This window comes from Thermobia domestica, chromosome 2 (genome assembly GCF_964235325.1).
Source record: "Thermobia domestica chromosome 2, izTheDome1.hap1.1, whole genome shotgun sequence".
Lineage (NCBI taxonomy): Eukaryota > Metazoa > Arthropoda > Insecta > Zygentoma > Lepismatidae > Thermobia > Thermobia domestica.
The window spans coordinates 359,257,793-359,279,038 of NC_137455.1; the positions used below are offsets into that span (position 1 = coordinate 359,257,793).

General features: G+C 35.4%; 1 protein-coding gene across 1 annotated transcript in view; it reads right to left on the bottom strand.

Annotated features, from left to right (window-relative positions):
* Window positions 1–20,508, bottom strand: part of LOC145679592 (acetylcholinesterase-like) — a 204,957-nt gene extending 184,449 nt beyond the window's left edge. Inside the window, exon 1 of the mRNA XM_081750169.1 lies at window positions 18,583–20,508. Within this exon, the coding sequence (XP_081606295.1) occupies window positions 18,583–19,819 (1,237 nt within the window). The 5' untranslated portion in view covers window positions 19,820–20,508. The remainder of the gene's footprint in view (window positions 1–18,582) is intronic.
* Window positions 20,509–21,246: the final 738 nt, after the last annotated feature.

Below are 21,246 nucleotides of genomic sequence, written 5' to 3' on the forward strand. Positions count from 1 at the left end.
AATAGCAACTATAGCCCACGTCATTGAGGTAGCCAGCTCTTTTCATCCTCATCTGTGATCATACATTTTTTTCCTTTTGTAATTTCAATTAATTATTCCTTAACACAGACCAGTACAGAATACGATTCGGTGAAACCAAATAATAAGAAATAATTCAGATCCTTTTTTTTTAAATACTAGGCCCCAAAAAACTTTATAGATGTTCTGTTATATTGAATGAAATATTTAAAAGCATGCCTACAACATTTCTACTAAGTTTCTATATTACGTCATGGGTTTCACAATGACGTCCTTTACCCGTTATTGTTCAGTTTATTTTTTTATCAATGAATTCATACACGTCAACACGAAGATTATAGCTCTGAAGCAAGAAGCTCATTGTATCTAGACCTTCATTGAAGAAGAAATAGGAGGTACAGAACTTAATAATGTATAACATGTGGGATATAATATTAAGATTAAGGGCACCATAGTTTTCAAGTGAAGAGAAACTTAAGTCTAGACTTATACGTGGATGGTTCAATATATAAATTTTCCTAAGATACATTTATAAACTATATATACATTGTGTAGGTGGATCCTTCCTCACCTCTCCGCATAATCTCCATTGAAATTCAGGCATTTGCCTCAACGTTGCCACAATTTGTCCAAACCTTTTGCAAAAAATCAGGGCCCTGGCTATTTGGCATCCTCTTCACATTCAGCTCTACTTCTCGATATCACCAGTTGACATGAGACCAGGTTGTTTATGTAGAACCTGAACTCTTCTTCAGTGAAACATAAGCGACATAGTCTCTTATTGACGATGACGTCTTTTCCTACTCAGCACGAAAAACAAGACACAAAATGAAGAATTAGGGTGAAAACTGATGCACCATTCCAAGTCAGCTTCACTTTAACGCCGAGTTACTTCCATCTTTTGCCGGTGTTAAAGTCTGCATTGGAATGCAATGGTATGGAATGGAAATTAACATCGAAAAGTCGAAAGTCATGAGACTATCCCGTGGAAACACGCCCTTACGGATCAGAATAGAACAAAGAGAACTTGAAGAGGTCAATAATTTCAAGTATCTGGGAAGGATTTTGACGAGAGACGCTTACTGCACCAAAGAGATCAGGTTAAGAATTGACATAGCTAAAGAAGCATTCAACAATAAAAGATCACTCTTAACTGGCAGGCTCAATATTGGACTTAAGAAGAAGTTTGTCAAGTGCTATATATGGAGCATTGGACTGTATGGTCCAGAGACTTTGACATTACGGAAGTTAAGAGAAGAAATATTGAGAGAGCTTCAAAATATGGTGTTAAAGGAAGATGGAGAAAATAAAATGGACAGAAAGAGCAACAAACGAAGATGTTTTAAAACGGATAGGAGAGAAGAGGACACTTTTAGCCACAACCCTTCGTAGAAAAGCCAATTGGATTGGACACATCTTGCGAAGAAATTGTCTTCTTCACACCGCCATAGAAGGAAAGATGGAAGGGAAGCGAGGAAAGGAAGAAGAAGAACATAGCTGATCGATGATTTGAAAAATAGGAGAAAATATTGGGAGTTAAAAGAGGAAGCTGAAGATCGACAAAAGTGGAAGAAACATTTCCAGGCCCAAATCTAAAAACTGAAAATCGAAATAAAAATTGAAAATAAGAATAAAAATAAAAAATAAAAATAAAAATAAAAAATAAAAATAATAAATGCTAATTAGTCCCAGGTAAGAAATAATTAAAAATTATGATTGATTGAGATTGAGTGAGATTGATATTGATTAAGATTGATTAATTGAATGAGGGAGGTAGTATAGAGCTAGTAATTTAGTTTTATAGGCATGATATAAAGAAAACTAATTTATTATAATTATGCATTATAAAGTGAATATAAACTTAATTATTATTATTAAGGAGATTATAAAATGAATAATAATATTATGATATTTTAAGAGGTTTACATTTTTGTTTACACGTTAAGACTGTCCTATGTGGTCTTTACTAAGGTTAAAAAACAGAGTTTTTGAGAGCGTACTTACAATAGTATAGTGTTTATTGCAACCAGAAGCTGCACAACACTTTTTTGAAGTCACTGATCCCGTCTCGAGTAAGCGCGAGTAGTTACTAGAGGGCGTGTGGTTGATAGATTTTTGAACGAATTGACAAAATTGTTTAAGGTTTTTATAGTAGTTTTATTGCACTTTCATTTTTACCTTTTACGGAACTGAAAGTTGAAACTAGGATTGTTTGTGGAATGATTTTCGTTTTCACTTTTCTAAAACCATCTGCGTTTACAAACAAAATATGTTGTCACTTTTATTTTAAAACGATTTCACTCTCCTATATTGTCTTTGATACTTGGAGATGATCCGTTAACTATATACTTTTATTTCTTTATTATTTTTTTAAATCTCAAAAATGAGGAATGTCTTACAGGACCTGCCGAAAGGCAGGATACTTAATAATAATAAAGTCTGCATTGCAAGGTGAATTGTTTCAAAACAGATGAAAAAGTGAAGCGGTATTTGACGAAAGTGATAAATAGCCAGGGCCCTGATTTTTGCAAAGGGTTAGGACAAATTGTTGCAACGTTGAGGCAAATGCCTAAATCTCAATGGGAATTATATGGAGAGGTGAGAAAGAAAAAACTACCTACATATGTAAGTATAGTTTACAAAAGTACTTTAAAAAATAAATATTTTGCAGCTTCGGGAAACTTATATATTGGATGATACGTGTATGTTGTTTGTCAAAACTTTTGCTAAATTTGATAACGAACAACTGAGTCCCGTTTCACACTGTAAACTTTGGGGATTTTATATTAAATCGGAAGTGGAAGATTTATAACTTTCGGTTACAATATAGAGATAAGCTCTAAGATGGAACCCCTTCTTGAGACGTTGAATCCATAATAAAAAACAATTTCTTGCTGTTTATTACAGATCCTGATGTACGGACATACGTATTTAAACCGGAAGTGGTTGTAAATTTCTTCACTCTATGGTTTTAGTAGCATACGTGTGAAAATACAATATATTCTAGGAACTCTGAATACAATTCAAATGAAGTAACAGTGTTAAGTGTCAAGGGTTTGTCTTGCATGCGTAATATTTTCTTAAATATTGAAACCGGAAGTGGTACTAGTTTCCTACCACTTCCGGTTTAATAGGGATATTACAGTGAAGATGGAATATAATTTTGGAACGCTTAATTAACCGCATAAACAGTTTATTTCTGTTACCACTCTATTGCGCCAAAATGTTAAAACCGGAAGTGAAAACTTTGATGTTCAAGATGCTCCTCACAGTAAGCGACCAATCACATCAAAAGTGGAAGTCAAGCAAAAGACCGCCATGTAAGCCATCCTGATACCGCCAATTCCTAATCATCAGTCACCAAACATGTTTAAACCATTTGGAGAAAATTAGCTACATAAAAGATTCTCCATATGGCATTTGAGTGCCACGTGATCTAACTAAAAAAAAAAAAAAAACATTTGCTCGACCTATTTTTTTATCTGGGAATCTACTGAAACGTAATAAACTCTAACTGTTGATAAAATGGTTGATCACGAGCGATGAAAAGTGAATAACTAACGACGACAATGTGCGAAATGATCATGGTGGAAGCGCAGGAAGCTCAACTGTTTCTAGCAAAATCTCACTGACGCATAGAAAGGTTTGTGTTTGGTGGGATTGGGAGGATATTGTGCATCGCAAGCTGCTGCAGCCGTACAGAACCATACGCTTGGACCTATACTATCGACAATTAGAGCAAGTGCACTTAGAAATTCAAAAGAACAACCGGAACTGGTCAACGAAAAGGGTGTCACTCAGAACGCCATACATTATACATATTTAAGATTTCGTCAGAGATTACGAGAACTTGGCTCGGATGTTTTAATGCATCCATTGTATATCCTGGATTTGGTACCATCAGATTATCATTTGTTTTGCTCTCTGTAGAATTTCCTAAATGGTGTTAAGTTAGTTTCAAAAATGGCTTGTGAAAACAGCCTGCTAGATTTTTTTTGCCCAGAAAACACAAAGTTCTATAGCGTCGTAATTATGTTGTTACTAGAAAAATAGTACTACAAGGCCATCGGACAAAGTGGTTTTGTAATGTTAGTTTCAAATAACAATAAATGTGTTCTGAAGTTTGGCATCTAAAGGATCAACACTTTTTAGAAAAACTTATATTACTGCTATTCATGATTTTTGTTCTGTGTCAATACCCGGAAAGTGCTGATTTGTACCACTTCAAATTTGAATGCAGAGTTAATGTAAGACATAAACTATATTCTTGCAAAGCTTCGTTTTTTTCACTCTCACTCTGATATCGATCTCATGAACTCATTCTCATGTTGATCTCACAAACTAACTCCCACTCGTTCTCACTCTCAAATTTATTTTATGATCTTACTCTTACATTGGCCTAATTCTCATTTGCTCTAATTGTGACTTTGATCTCACTCTTACACTTTGTTGTTCTTCGTTCTCACATCGTTCTCACAATTTAATTTTCATTCTCATATAAACTTCAACCTCACTATCTTCCGCTCTAATTTTCAAAACAATTTCAGTACTATTTTACTCTCACATAAATCTCATAGCCTTGCTCTCATTCTTACTCCTACCTCAAATTTGAATAAAGAGTTAAGATAAGATATAAAATCTATTCTTGCAACTGTCACATTTGTATCGGTCTTAAGCTTCGTTCTTCCTCACTCTTACTTTGATATCGAGATCATGAACTCATTCTCATATTGATCTCACAAACTAACTCTCACTCTCAGATTGATTTTATGACTTTACTCTTACGTTGACCTCATTCTCATGTTTATCTCACAATTACCCTCTGTTGTTCTTACATCGTTCTCACAATTTAAGCTTCATTCTTATATAAACTTCAACCTCACTATCTTCCGCTCTAATTCCCAAATCTATTTCAATATCTCAGTCTTGCATCAATATCATAGCCTTGCTTTTACTTGCTGTCACTATTACACCTACCTCACTATCTTACTTTCATTATTGTTCCTTCCAATGAACCCATATAAGAAGAAATAAAAAAATCGCTCTCTACTCGTTTGCCCCTATTACTATCAGTGTTGAAACCGGAAATCCAATGTTTCCAATGATCAAATTAAAAGACGATATGAAATATATTCTTAGGATATTGAATTAATATATAAATATCTCTTTATCTCTTCCAGTTTTTATTCTGATAGCTGTCGACAGATGAACAGACATAGCTTCTCTATAAGACCTATAGGGATGGATAGCACAGCTTGGAAGTCTAAAAGACGTAAATACTTTTGTGTGTAGTTCACGACTATACTAACATGTTACAATTCGGCATAAACTCATTCTACTTTAATGATATCATATTTTGTTCCATGTTGCATAGAACAGGGAGCCATGATGATAATTATCATGAACCAACTCATAGTGCGATAATGCATCATTTTACACCACTGCAATCGCTTGGAGATTTCTCGGTCACTGAGAGATTGCGGTGGTAAAACTTATTATACAGCTTATTTACCGTACCCTCAGGCAGGCATACCTTATGTGTTCAAAATCACAAATTTGAATCTTGTTTACACTCTTAAAAATATAATGAGATGAAAGCATTGAGAGAGAGTGAGATTGTGAAATTACATCAGAGTGAGAGCGAATCCATGATTTCTTCATGAGTTGAATTGTAAGTTTCATGTGAAAATGAGAGCGAGTGAGAAGAAGATTGTGAAATAACATCAGAGTGAGAGCAAAGCCATGATCTCTACATGAGTTGAATTGTAAGTTTCATGTGAAAATGAGAGCAAGTGAGAAGAAGATTGTGAAATAACATCAGAGTGAGAGCAAAGCCATGATCTCTACATGAGTTGAATTGTAAGTTTCATGTGAAAATGAGAGCGAGTGAGAAGAAGATTGTGAAATAACATCAGAGTGAGAGCGAAGCCATGATCTCTACATGAGTTGAATTGTAAGTTTCATGTGAAAATGAGAGCGAGTGAGAAGAAGATTGTGAAATAACATCAGAGTGAGAGCAAAGCCATGATCTCTACATGAGTTGAATTGTAAGTTTCATGTGAAAATGAGAGCGAGTGAGAAAAAGATTGTGAAATTACATCAGAGTGAGAGCGAAGCCATGATCTCTACATGAGTTGAATTGTAAGTTTCATGTGAAAACGAGAGCGAGTGAGAAAAAGATTGTGAAATTACATCAGAGTGAGAGCGAAGCCATGATCTCTACATGAGTTGAATTGTAAGTTTCATGTGAAAATGAGAGCGAGTGAGAGTAAGATTATGAAGACAGTATGAGAGTGACATAGAAGTCATAAGATCATGTGAAAGTGAGAACGAATGAAAGCAAAGCAGTGGTATCGATATTATAATGAGAGCAAGAAAGAATAAGGCTTGGTATGAGTGTTTGAATACCAGTAAAGTCGGCCATACATTGACTAGAGGACAGAGCAATCGAACCGAGATAACAATATAACAAATGTAATGTAACAAAGCTTTGCACCGCATATTCACGTATGTGTTGAAAACACCCTCTCCGAAATTGTGATTGAGACACAGTGTCAATGCTCAGGCCCCTCTCTCTTTACATCCTCTTCTATGTCCCTTTGCCTCGGTTTGGTTGTCCTGCGTTTGATCAGTGTGCAGCCGGCCTAAGATAGAGCTCATGAAACCATGACGAGTAGCAAATGAAAGCAAGATAGTGAGATCGGTGCAAAAAAAAAAAAAAAAAAAAGAGTGAGAGCAAATAATAGCGAGGCAATGAGATTGATGTGAGAGTGAAGTAATGAAATCGATGTGAGAATTAGAGCGGAAGATTGTGATGTTGAAGGTGATATGAAAGTGAAAATGAAGTTGTGAGAACAATATAAGAACAACATGGGGTAAGAGTGAGATCAAATTTTAAAATAAGGTCAATGTCAGAGTAAGATCATAAAATCAATCTGAGAGTGTGAACGAGTAAGAAAGAGTTCGTGAGATCAATATGAGAATGAGTTCATGAGATCAATATGAGAATGAGTTCATGAGATCGATGTCAGAGTGAGAACGAAACTTTAAGACCGATGTGAGTAAGACAGTGAGTTAAAGTAAGTTTGAATGATTGATGTGAACGCGAAAAATGTACAAGCATGATTTAGGGATCAATATGAAAGTAAAACCGAATGAGTTCGAGGAAAATGAACATCTATATTCAGAGGAAAAATTAGTTCTGAAAAGGTAGGGGGACGCCTGAAGTCACGCCGTTCCCCGTGCCGTTCTTTGCTCATTGTAATTTTTTTTATGAAGTGGAGGGACGCCATAGATATTTTTAAGAAGTGGGGGATGACGTCCACCCGTGTTCCCCCTCACTTTTACCTCTACTGAATTTTATTGGCTTGATTGGTTTCATAACTACATAAGTTAGCACATAGTTCATTTAAAAAATCCCTTATAGATATAGGGTTAGGGTACGCACATTCAGCACGAGAGACCTGACTTCGATTATCGGTGGGAACTCATGCGATTCGGATCCCACGACAAGCTGAAAGTTCACGGCTTATATAGCCTCGGTGCTGAATGAAACGCTAAATCCCAAATCAACTAGCCAACAACAGTGTATTAATGGATCGTTTCAGACTACTGCAGTTTGAGATCATAATATGTGAATCATTTTGTTAGAAAGACAAGACACTTGATGTCAGTGTGCTTTTATGTTTGAACTAGATAAGCAATAAGAAATATAAAGAACAGTTGTAGTGTTCGAAACACAGAAAAATAATACATTCAATGGCTGGAACATATCATGGAAAATAATTAGAATGAACATATTTATTTTGATACATGTTTCCTGCTGCCATGCAATACAGATAAAAGTCTTATGTTTCTTCTCCCATTTTCAGCGAGCTCAAAAGGCAGATATAATTAGAATACCTAGTAACCAGACATTTCTGAAGCAGAACTGCCTAGCAAAAAGAAAACTCGCTGAGTCAATGGTCTTGCTGGTAGACCACTTGTGGTTCTACTCGTATAAATCTTCTCTAACCTTACCAGAAGGTTTTGATAACCGTTGACCTGTTGGAACAGTGCATTCTAAAATATGCAAAATATATATACTTGTTTCGTGCAAAATACAAGTATACCTCCTTATACTTGCTTCGTGCAAATTTTCACTTTTCTCTCTCTTTTGGTTTATCCGTTATAGCGGAGGGTCAAGATAAATTGGCAATGATTATGGAGCTAGAAGAATGGAATAAACGCCACTCGCAAGGTTTTTCACAACTGAACACAAACAAACGCGGGTCTAATTTCTGAATCATGCCTAGTTTTTAAGATCTAGCATGAACCATAACAAAACATTTAAATTTTTCCGGGCTACGACCATCGCCACGCAGTGCTTTCTTCGCGTTTTTTTTTTTTTTTTTACCATGCCCTCACTTTTTTCTCCATGTAATATCAGTAATGATTTTTTTTTGTAATAACTTGTTCACATACAGAATTACTTTGTGACCTAACCAGTAATTTTTTTAGCACTTTGCTCTCCTGAGATATTACGCTCCAAACATGGTTTCAAAATCACAAACTTCAACTTTCGGACCTCCATAAGTGTATGGTGTCAGTAATATCACAGGTGTAAATATTTCTGCAGACTCTTTACATGCTATAGTATTTAGCACAAAACTCATGCACCCTCACTTTTTGCCATTCCAAATTACAGCCCCCTCAAAAGTGTAATTTTCTGTACTTTTTCTAGTGATTTCATGTCTTGGTTTGCAACCCTGTATATTTATCTAGAAACAAGAGTATATGTTCTCTGTCTACCTCAGTCTCTTCTCTAAACATTCGTTTTTGTTTGGTGTTCGTCTGATACGTACGTCCTGAGCAAATTTAGTTTTCGTAAACTTTGCAAATGCAAAAAATGGCACTTCACCAACAACAAAGATGGCCACCATTCAGGAATACTTGTAGGCCTACATACGATAACGTGAGTAGTGTTATTAACCTTCTCATACATAAGGTCCGTCACACTCAAATTTTAATAATTTTCGGAGATGGTCAAGCAACCACCTCTGAACCACTTGGTATGGATTGACCCAAAAGACATCTTTTAATCAGTAGTATAATAACGGTAATAGTGAAACTATTCTATGTCGGTAGAGAATCTTGACCACTCCAAAAGCAAAAGCTGAAATGGTGCTTCTGGTGTAGCCTACCATTGGTTCTTGGATCGCTTCTAACAACAAAGATTCCTTCGTAAAGTGACTTTCTTTCATTTTCTGAAACATATAAGCCTTGTTTTTTTCATAATGTCTCTGACGAAGGCAATCATGTATTGCCGAAACTGCCGAACAGATTAGCAATAATAATGTTTTTGCAATAATAACTTGAGGGACTCATGTTTTTATTATTTATTAATGATCTGCCACGTAATCTTTATAAATCTCATAAAATACTCTTTGCAAATGATTTTAAAATATTTGCAGACGTGAAATCTATAAATGACTGTCTACTCTTGTAACAAAATCTGACCAATATACTAAAATGGTGTACTGGCAATACACTTACAGTAAATATTAATAAGCGTAAAATCATGACATACAGTAGACGTGAAAAAATAAACATATGACTTTACTTACTCGATCAATGAAATGAGTTTAGAAAAATTAGATACAATTAAAGATTTACGTGTGATATTTGACCAAAAAAAAAATTCGTAACATGTGGCAAATATTACCAAGGATGCTTATAGAAATCTTGGGAGTTTCTTATCAGAACAATCAAAGGATTTACGAATGTTAACTCTTTGAAAACGCTTTACTTTTCTTACCTAAGATCCAAATCCGAATATGCCTCACTTATTTAGAACTCTTCTGTGAAAACACGTAGTCAAAAAATTGAGCAGATACAAAGCAAATTCATACGTTTCCTTACATACAAAAGGACAGAATTTTATCCAAAATATGAATCATATTATAATTTACTTGGTAACTTTACACTTCAGACATTTGATCAAAGACGCATGTTGAACGACCTCATTTTCGTACACAGACTTTTGCACAACAAAATAGACAGTACGGATATAATTGCAAAGATAATGATCCAGATTTCATCCCTCAAAACACGCAAGGGAAATAGTGGCCTGTTCTACTGCAGGAAGGCACGCACAAATGCACTGCATATGTCACCTACATGGAGAATTTGTGCTTCATACAATAAAATCAGTAAGCATTATGAATATGTAGATATATTTTATAATTCTAAAAAGTCGTTCAAAAGAGTAATACTGAGTATTTTGTAAAAAAAAAAAAAAAGAAAAAAAAAGAAAAAAGAAAAAAATCAAGGAAAATATATTTTAATTTAAGTACTAGTTGAACCTGCGCTCTCTACACAGCACATCATTCACATATGAGCATAAATCTACTTGCCATTCCTCACAACATCTGTGCATGTTCTTTTACAAACAAAAGTGAAGGACGTCTTAATAAAAATCGGCAAGGGGTATCATAAAGGGGAGTTTTTCTTGTCGATTATTCTTTCAACATCTCGCACCGTTTGCAAGATTTGAACCTACTTCCGGTTGGAGTTTCAAATCCGTGAATGATCAGTATTTTGTTTTTCCTTGCATGCAGTATGTAATAAGTAAATACATTATACACACAATTAATTATAATGCCAGTGATACATAGTGTAGTTCATAGGACAAAACACTCCAAACGATAATGATTCATCTTAGACTGGAGAAATGGTTATCCTTCGATTTGCATTATCATTTGGGGATGAAACAAACGCTGCAGAGATATACTAACCTCTATACAAATGTGTGGTGTTGGAATGCATAACTCACAGGAAATGATTTTTTTTTAAATCAATACTTCCAGTGTGCCTCTAAAAAATGTAATAAAGAAATAACGGTCATTTTTTAAAATATTCAATTAAAATTGGACAATCTACACAAAATTTTCAATCGATCAGTGAAGTCGGCATCTTTTTAGAGCTTGTAGTTTCGGAGATATATCATTGTCGAAAAATAAATGGCCATAAACATAAAAACTTTTCTTGATCACAAACATATATAATTAGCTTTTTAATATATTGAGTAGTATCATTATAACATAAAATTATGTAGACACTGTAAATTTGCTGTAATGTTAGTTGTGTTGATAAATAAATAAATAAATTACAGTTAAAATGTATTTTCAGGGTAGAAACAAGGTACAAACAGAAAGAGTGGGAAAAAGTAGCGATACCGACTTTATCTTTTTTCTTTTCTTTCCTTTCTTTTTTTAAAATCTTCAACATATACGTCTATGACGAACACGTAGTTTTTTTCTTTTCATTTTTTGTTTTGTTTTAATAACCAGAGAAACACATTCATATTTAAAATAGCTTTCATTATTCTTGTCTATACAGATAGGATTTTCTAACTTTAATTGAAATTTCAAGTTGAGAATTACACCATCAAAGGGAGGGGAGAAAGTATTAAACAATTAACAAGTGCTTTACTCATATATTTTTTCATATATATGTAAATGCACTGAATAGACTTCTGGGTAAATTTTTAAACATGATTTTTTTTGTGTGTGTATGTGTTTATAAAGAGATTTAACAAAGGCGTTCAGGTTAAAAAGGTGTGTATGCAATTCCAACGCCCTTTAATCACGTGTGGTGCATGCTTTTATTTATTTTTTTAAAATATTTCTTTCTAACAGGAAAACGTTTAGCACTTACTTCCATGTTTGAAAGCATACCGAATAAAAACAGACAGAGAAGCTTGGAAGAAAGGTTTAAACCAACATTTTGACTTTGAAAAAAAAAGTATAGCATTTTCATTACATTCAAAAAGGTAATGAACTTTTCGTTTCGGTTTTTGTACAAAAGAACGTAATATCGTTATGGTACGTGGGTTAATATCCCAGATCTACACCCAGCCAGATGGCTGTTAGTTAAGTAACGTGTGGTCAGTACATATGTTCACCATCGTGATTATCTCCAGAAATTCGCTTCCCTTTTAATTCAAGTAATTCCCTTATTGTCTCACAATATTGAGTCAACATAAACAATTCCGTGCCCCCCATCATAAATTGAACTCTGGTCCAGTGGCGGCTCTTCAAAAGAGATACATCGAAAAAAGAATTATATAGCTACAATCTAACAGAAGAAAATTTACTTAAGGTCTAAATTCTTGTGTAAAGCAGTAAGGAAATGTACCTAATTGCGGCGATAGGTAAGTTTCCTTTCATTAGGTTGTCGCAATAAAATATTAACTTTTAATTTTCCTTTGACTTCTCTCAGTACCTCGGGACCGAGTGTCCTGAGTTCGATTTCTAATAGGGAGTCTTAAAACTTGAACGCATTACGCTTGGTTCGGACTGCACTTCAAATTGCACGTTTACATCTTATGTAGTCTGGATGATGAAAAAGAGCGCTAAACTTCAAAGAACTAATTCAAGAGTAAGAAGCAATGCTAATACAAGCTTAAATATTTACACTCTTATCATTTACTCCGATATGAAAAAATAGTATTAAATATTCTGAACAAATATATAAAATGTGTGCTTCTCTTATCGGATTCACGCATAGAAAGAGTCGAGTAGAACCTCCAAAGTTTGTGTACAAATACATTTTCACCATGTCTAATCGTGTACGAAACCATTTTTTAAACATTTTCTACTCGGTGGGTGATTTAGGGGGGAACAAAATTTAAGGTATGTATGTGTAGTGAAGCATATTGACTGTGAGATATGCAACCCAAACGTTTCCCCTGTGTTACAGGTTGCTAGCCCGAGAATCGATAAGGCGTTGCTCGACGTTACGTATTTCACGCTTTCCTATAAGATCTAAGATGAGTCTTCTCGTGAGAAACATTGGAAATAAATAAGAATTATTTTAGGGGGTGAACCAATAGAATAATTAAACCATATAAGTCATAATCATTCGTTTTAACTTTTCTCCATTAAAGTGAGAATAACCGAGGTTCTGCCATTGATACAATGTACAGTATTGTTCAAAATTTTGCCCACCTACCATACGTTAAAATTCCATATTCTGGTAACCGTATCCTATTTAAATAACACTTGGCGCGTATTATCTTTGAAAATCCATAATTTGGTTGCAGTCGAAATCGGCCGAGAATAAGCAGTAAAAACAGAGAAAAATAAAATTTCAAGTTATAAGATTCCTCTTACACATAATATGATAAGAAAAGAAATAATTTGCATTAAAAAAATCAAATTTTAATTAATTACGGTAACAGGAATATTTTCTTTGGGGTTTTCCAATTACTATAATTGATTAGAAAGAAATTATGCCGAAGATAAGGGAGGAAATTTGCCATCATATCATTAAAATAAGCAATTAGTACCATACCAATATTTTCATGAAAGTATTGCCTGTTATCTTGGATATTTAAGAATTAGAAAGGGATCAAGGTAAGTATTTAAAGTCTGAAGAAGCACATGAATTCAAACTATCTTCTTTTTTAAAATGAAATTTTATAATAACTTTTAAAATTATCCGATTTCATTAAAAATGTGTGTGTGTGTGTGTTTCTTTTCAGAATGCACGATAGGCCCTATCTATTATTTGGTTTTTAATAGTTGTGCGTGAGAAAACTTTTTTGTAACTTTCTTTCTTTCTTTCTTTCTTTCTTTTTCTTTTTTTTTTTTTTTTGAAAAAAAAGAATGCTTTTTGGAAATATTTAACAAACAATGTTTTCCCCACAAACCAGCCAATTTTTATATAAAAAAACCTAGATTGCCTTTAAAAGAGTTTGACTTCGGATGAAAAACAGTTTTCATTTTTGTATTAAACTGGGTTCAATATTATATTCGGTATTCTGTTTAAAACTTATCACTTCTTCGGTAACTCTTTTGGAAATGAGTGCTACAAGAAGAACAGATACAGGCTTCAGGGAAAATCACACTGGTTTCAGTAGGAACCCAAAACTCCTCTGAACAAAACTGAAACTGTACTGGTAAAAAATCGAATGAGATTTGGACAAAACAAAATGTAGGCATTTAAATTTCTAGAAACTGGTTTCAGGTTTTTGTAATAAAAACGGTTTGTCCCAATTTCTTAAATTAGTTCCCAGATTAGCAAGAGTTGAATTTTCTTTCTAATTTATAATTGTATATTTACTTAGAACGTTTTTTAACGATGAATTCCTGATAAATTTAGTAATTTCTTTGCAGCATTGGAAGCGTGAAGCTGCCCAGTTGAGCCTAGTAATTGGAACTTAAATTAGTTAAAGATTAGAGGGTTGTGTTAGCCTTAAGTGTAAGACAATATGTTAGTAAGCTTTCGTAAAAAAGAATTCCGATTTTTAATGAATTACAGATTATGTTTGTTTCCATTGTAGATTGAGGATCACCACAATTAATTGACGTTTAGCATCTGTTTTCAGCCTCGAGGCTATGAGAAACGTGAAGCTACACTTTCACATGGAATCTGAACTACCGTAATACATTGAAAGCTGTTCTACCAGATATCGAAACTAGGACCGCATGTACTAAAATCACGCACGCTACCGCTAGACTAATGTGCAGGGGTACATTGCTAGGAGTTCATATCAGTAACAGGAATTCATAAATTTAGAAGTTACTTTTTTCTATTGTACGTACATAATATTACTACTTAATATAAATGCCGTTTACATTCATGTTAAAGAATTATTTACAGGGTATAACCATTAACTTAGACAATGCATTACAGATTTAGTAGGTACACAGCTACCTATGTTAAGACTATTATAGTTTTCTTATTGATAGAACTACATATGTGCAAAATAGTATTTCATAGTAAAAATTTAATTATTAAAGAAATTCTAACGATAACTGTAAACAGGATCACGCGATTATGAATGAATAGGTTTGCATTTATAATAAGGATCAAGAATATTTGAATATTTTAGCCATTGCGTTTATGCAACCCGCTATTCACGAATATTTTTTGGGTTGCATATTAGCATTACCCTAAAAGTATTTTGGGATCAAAAGATCCAATATATTTTAATCAAAAATTTTCTTGTAGGCGTTATATCTGGAGAACTACATATAGTGTAGCCAAACCCAATCTATCACTTAGTCCAGTATAATGTGCCTATTCCGTAGAAAATACGAAAATTTGATTTAGGGCCGTTCAAAAATTTTATGACCCCAGATCCAAAAACTAATTATTGGTCAAGATTGCAATTTTTTTTATGCATGTTAACGAATTGATGAACTAATGTGATATGAATAGCCACTATGACTGTCACCATTACTCATCGATATGTTAACGGATTAATCCTGTATGATCCCAGGCAAGTATATTTGTGGTTGACAATATTGTTTTCCTAGAAAGTTTCTTGTGGTACAACCAGTTCCCTTTCCCTATTCTTATTTCAGTAGTTCTTTATAAGAGAGTATGGTGACTCAGTGGTGCAGTGCTTACTTCAGCTGCGTGGGGTCCCTGGTTCGATACCCGGTCAAGTATAAGTTTGTAGTGGACAGCATCGTGTCTATGGGTTTTCTCGGGGTACTCCCGTTTCCTCCCACGTCTTCATTCTACTAATTTTTCAATCGCCATCACTTGCCTTAGTCATCATCTCCCTTACCCTAAAGGTCATAATCATGGGACATGAAATGAAAAAGATAATAGTTTTTCTCTTTTTTCGTTTTTATAGTGGGGGAGCGTTCTCACTTTTCACTCTGAGAGTCCCGGATTATAATCCCGGCATTGGCCTTTCTTATCGACGAATGTGTGCCTCGAAATATAGGCAACAGCTGTGTTTACTCTAAAAATTCCTTTCCGTATTCAGTTAACTGATACCTCAATAAAATAGTTTCTCTGTTGCTTTAAAAACTAGTTCATGTTACAGGCAAAATTTACAGAATAGTATTATACAACATATTGAGTTCCCTGGTGGCTAAGCGGTTAGAGTGCACGCCTATGGAGTGGGAGACCCGGGTTCGATTGTCAGCGGGAGCTCATGTGGTTCGGATTCCATGTTAAGCTGTAGCCCACATCTTATATAGCCTTCCTGCTGAAAGGGGCGCTAAAAGTAAAAGAATGTAAAAAAAAAAAAATACTAACAATGAACAATATTAGGATGCTTATGAGATTATTTTGAACATAAATATTTTAAATGTTTTGGTGAAGAAAAAGTTGCACTCTGATTTTAGTGTTTACAAATTTTCAAAATAGTTATTAGTTAGATAAGACAACACTCAACAAATATGAAGAAATGAAATGAAATCTTTAAGTTTTACATCTCACAGTTATGGCGGCTAGGCTCAAGGAGACGATGATAATTAGTACTGGATGAAATGGTGGAATGAATAAAGTGGAACGAAACGGGAGAACCCTAGAAACCCCACATACATGGTGTGACCAGAAAACTCACTTGACGCGAGCTGGGATCGAACCAAGGACCCCATACACCTCAGGTGAACGGTCTACAACTGAGCCACAGCGGACCTCTCAACAAACAGTAAGCATATTTTATTTAGAAGTGAAAAATGACTAGAGAAAAAATATATATTTGAAGATACCTGCCTGGTATTCACATTATGAGATAAGTTGTCGAACTAGCGTAAAGGAATGCTTATCGTTCCCCTTGCTTACGTATACAGATAAGAAAAAAGTTCCGGATAGAAATCCCACAGGCGTTTTTTTTTTTTTTTTTATCTTTCTTAGCCGTACTAGAAAGAGACCAAGTGACATGTTTGAACATGTAGAGATTCTTGTCGATTTCTTTCTGAAGATTTATTTTCACTTCTTATTTATCATATTTATAGTGTTTAAAACTCATTGTTATATCTAAAATCCTTTCTTGCTTGTAGAGTTAAAGAAACGCTTCTCCAATTAGGACAAACCAATGTGAATTTACGGGAGATATGAAGGTAAGTTATAATCTGAACATATAGAGGAGATTAAGGGGAATTGTTGGAATGGTTTTGTTTTCCAGCTTTTTTGAGGTGATAAGTGTGGTGGGGAACGGTCGGGTTCATTTTGTTTGATAATTTGCACGTATGCTAACTGTACTGGATTCAAGCTCCTCTCTTTCATGACCTCGTGTTGCATAACGGTGTAAAATAAAAAATAAAAAAAACTCATAGAGAAGGTGACGTGATCACAACATTATCCAACCCACCTTACTTGTAACTTGCAGGTTTCCCTAATTACTCATTAACAAAAAAAAAAAAAAAAAAAAAGAAAGAAAGAAAGAAAGAAAGAAAGAAAGAAAGAAAACGAAATCTTTGATTCTTTTAGTTTAACGTCCCACGATATGTCCTTTAGGCTAATTGAGACGATGATTAAGGCAAGGATTGATGTTGGTAGAATGATAATGGAGGAGGAAACAGGAGTACCCCGAGAAAACCCACAGACACGATGTTGTCCAACACAAACGGGCATCGAACCAAGGATCTCACGCACCAGATGTAAGAATTCTACCACTGAGCTACCCTGTCCCACGAAAGGAAAACGAGAGATTAACTCTCGCTTTTATAAAAGGATCGAACTCGGTCTGTCTGATAAATGATGGTGGGATTTGACTTTAGTGTTCCTTTCACCACCGGAGTTATATGAAACTTGAACCTACAGCTTAACTTTGGATCCGAAACACATGATCTCCCGCCAGGAATCGAACCCTAGTCCCTCACTCCGAAGGTGCGCACATTATCCATACAGCCTCGGTACGTCGGATTAATAGGTAGATTATCGTGATGACATATTTATAAATAAATACTTAAGTAAACAAATAAGAGAAAATTTGTTACCTTGAAGTGAAACGTACCATTTTTTCCGCTAAAGCAATATTTAAAATTTCTACAGACCTATATTATTAATTCCTTTAGTTTTCTGTGGCAAAAGATACATTTTAAGATTGAAATTAAATAAATTCAGATCATTAATCCGACTGCTAATGTCTAATATTTATATAACATTATTTTTTCCTGTGGAGTAGATAGGATTCAAGGGGATGCGGTGGTTCAGTGATAGATCGTTCACCTCTGGTGCCTGGGGTTCTTGGTTCGATCCCAGCTTGCACCAAGTTAGCTCTGTGGTGGGCAAACACCATGTGCGTAGGTTTTCTCTGGGTTCTCCCGTTTCCTCACCCTTTACCATTCTACCAATTCATTCACTTCTCATCATAATCGTCTCCTTTAGCCTAGCCGGCAAAATCGTTGAACGAAAAATTAAAGATTTCATTTCATTTCATTTAAACAGGATTCAAAAATCAAAATGTACACAGAATCAAGAGCTTGCAAGAACACAAACTAATATCGTTTAAGGACCACGCGTTTTTTCTATCTTAATATGACACATATTTATTTTCCCATAGTATATTGTTGATGTTGGAAGAGGTAAAAGTTTAGATACCACTCTGCGTACTGCACTGCCTTGTATATTCATTTCGAAAATATATCGACTTTATTATACAAGTTGTAAATAAATCACAAGCAGTGGTATAGTAACCTGATTAAAATTTGATGTATTGGCCTAAAATGATTTTGTAAACCTATTTGACTTAAGCACAACAAAACATACTTAGAAAATTAAATACACTACAACAAAATAATTTAAACACTACAGCAAACTGATTGTACTTACCTTCATCCAGATTGCTACCAATAAGGATTTCGGTGTTGTTGAAGTCTGCATCCTTTAGCATCTCTATAGGGTCCTTGGGAAGAAAGACGCCATCAATTGTAGGGGCTGAAGGAAATCCCAAAATTCTCCAGTAGGAATTCCATTGTGTTACGGATATATTCTTGGCATCTACATTTCGCAAACACTGGACCACCTCCCGAATTCCTTCATCAGTAAAACCTTGAAGTCTTGTTCCATCGCATCCAGTGTCATTGGCCAATTTTACAGCAACATTCTTAGCCATTTCTGCTGTCATATAACTCCAAGGAGCATTTAGAGTACCACTTTGTATGATACCTCTTTTTATCAAATGTCTTGTTAGGGGTGACATAAGATGAATCGTGACGGATCCGCCACCTGCAGACTCGCCGAAGAGAGTTATCGAATCCGGATCACCTCCAAACGCTTCCGCATTGGTCTTCAACCATTCGATAGCCATTGCTTGGTCGTAAAGCCCCATATTCCCGGGAGCTTCATCGTGATCCAAATACAAGAACCCAAAGGCTCCTACACGATATTGCATCGAGGCAATAATCACGTCGTTAGCAACTGCCATGATATCAGCGTAATAAACGTCTAAAGTGGATGTACCAGCCATGTAGCCTCCGCCATAAATCCACACCAGGATAGTTGCTTTAGGAACTTCTCTGTGACGAACTCTTCTTGGTACCCAAAGATTCAGGTATAGACAGTCCTCAGATATGTTAGTATTTGGATTCCACATTTCTTCTCCGATAAATCCTGGAAAGTATTCATATCGCTCCTGTATGCAACTGTTGGGTAAATGCGTCGTATCAAGCACACCCTCCCATCGTTTCTTCGGGGCTGGTTTCTTGAAACGTAAATCTCCCAAAGGTGGTTCCGCAAACGGGACTCCCAAAAATGCATGAACTTCTTGATCAAGTACGGGTCTTGCCAGTCCTCGAATAAGTCCTTTGTCCGTTTTCACTACCATCGAGTCCCGATTATGGTGGTGTCGCTCGCGATGTTTACCATGCTTACCATTACCATGACGCTGAGAGTTACCACTACCGCCATGACCACTTGTCGACGGTTGATTAGCCTCAAGAGCGGAGCCGTTATATCTAATCAGCTGATTTGCCACCCGTTCATTGTTCGGCCGTAGAACAACAACATTAACGAAAAACACTATTAACAACAACAACACAGATGTCCAATGCGCTAGATGACATTTCATTGTTTTGGCTTCTGTTGTCTACAATTTATGATTAATATTTTTTTATTTGATTGATTTTTATATTCAAGAGTTTTCTGAGCGGAAAACAGCTGTAACGATTACGTAATATTGATTAGCTTTCACGCTTGGAGTGTCATATTGTAGTCGTAAAATATATTATCCACTCAAAGAACGCGGTTCACAAACACTATGCGTGCCACCAGACAACTCTTAAGAAGCTATTCAGCGTTTATGGACAAAGAAAAGATAGTCACATATCTCGAGAAGCGATAGAAAATATAGTTTTATTTGTTGAGGTAATTCTAGTAATGGAGATAAAAAATGATTGGTTGTTACTGTGAGCAAGAAATGAGATTGGCAGTATTTCTTTTTGTCAACTAAGGGTATATTATTTATGGTTCCTAATGACCTGAACACACTGGTTTGATTTTCAGAACAAGTGTTAGTATATGTGATAGGAATTGTAGTACATGATAACTTAGAAAATATATTTCTCAATTTAAACTGACTGTTTCATGCACGGGGTTAAAAAGAAAATCATAGACTAATTTTTTTTGATGATTGTTTCTTTGTGGAATCACTTTCTCTCATTCGCACACAAACCTTAACTTAGGCGACACTTTCTCGTATATTTTCTTCCTCGCGGTTGATATATCAACCACACACACGTTGATCGACTCGCGTCGGGTCGTCGGAACGGCGCGCGGGAACTGAGTGTGTGTAAGAGAGTGAGTATCCCGAACTACTCGGGGGAAGATAGAGTGTGAGGGAGCGGAGGGAAGAAAAAAAAACGAGGGAACTAGGGCTGGGGACGAGCAGACTTCCCGCCGACCGTGAAGTTAGTACGCAAGCGTAGAGGTAAATTCGCTTCGTCATCAGTGAAGCTATATCCATGCTTTTGGCGCTAAACCGGCCATAATTTACGCGCACTTAAAAACATCTGTCTTTTCTTGTGGTTTGAGCACCTTGTTCAAATCTAGTAGGCCTATAATTTTTGTTAATTCCTCTAAGAGAACAACAACAAGAACGTAAATCTTGATAGCTGTATCATCATCGGCTACATTCCGTTTTGGGCGTTTATATTGTCACAGCTTACAGAATGGTCTCTGGGATTATTCTGTCCCACTTTACAATTTGGAAGGATATTTGGTTGAAGGTATATATGGAAAAGAAGTCCTAACTGCCTGATTACCTGACCGACTGATTAACATACAGGTCAAACTACTGCTAGAACTTAAATTTGGCAAGAACTCCTTTGTGGATAAACGATTAGTATACGCGTCTTTCGCGTGGGAGACCAGGGTCCGACTCGACATTAATCAGTAAATATCGTCATATAGCCTCCCTGCTGAACAAAGGCGCCGATCCTGGGTGCCCGGGCCCCCCAAAGCTCATGTGGGTCCCCCTATTGTATTTATGAATATACA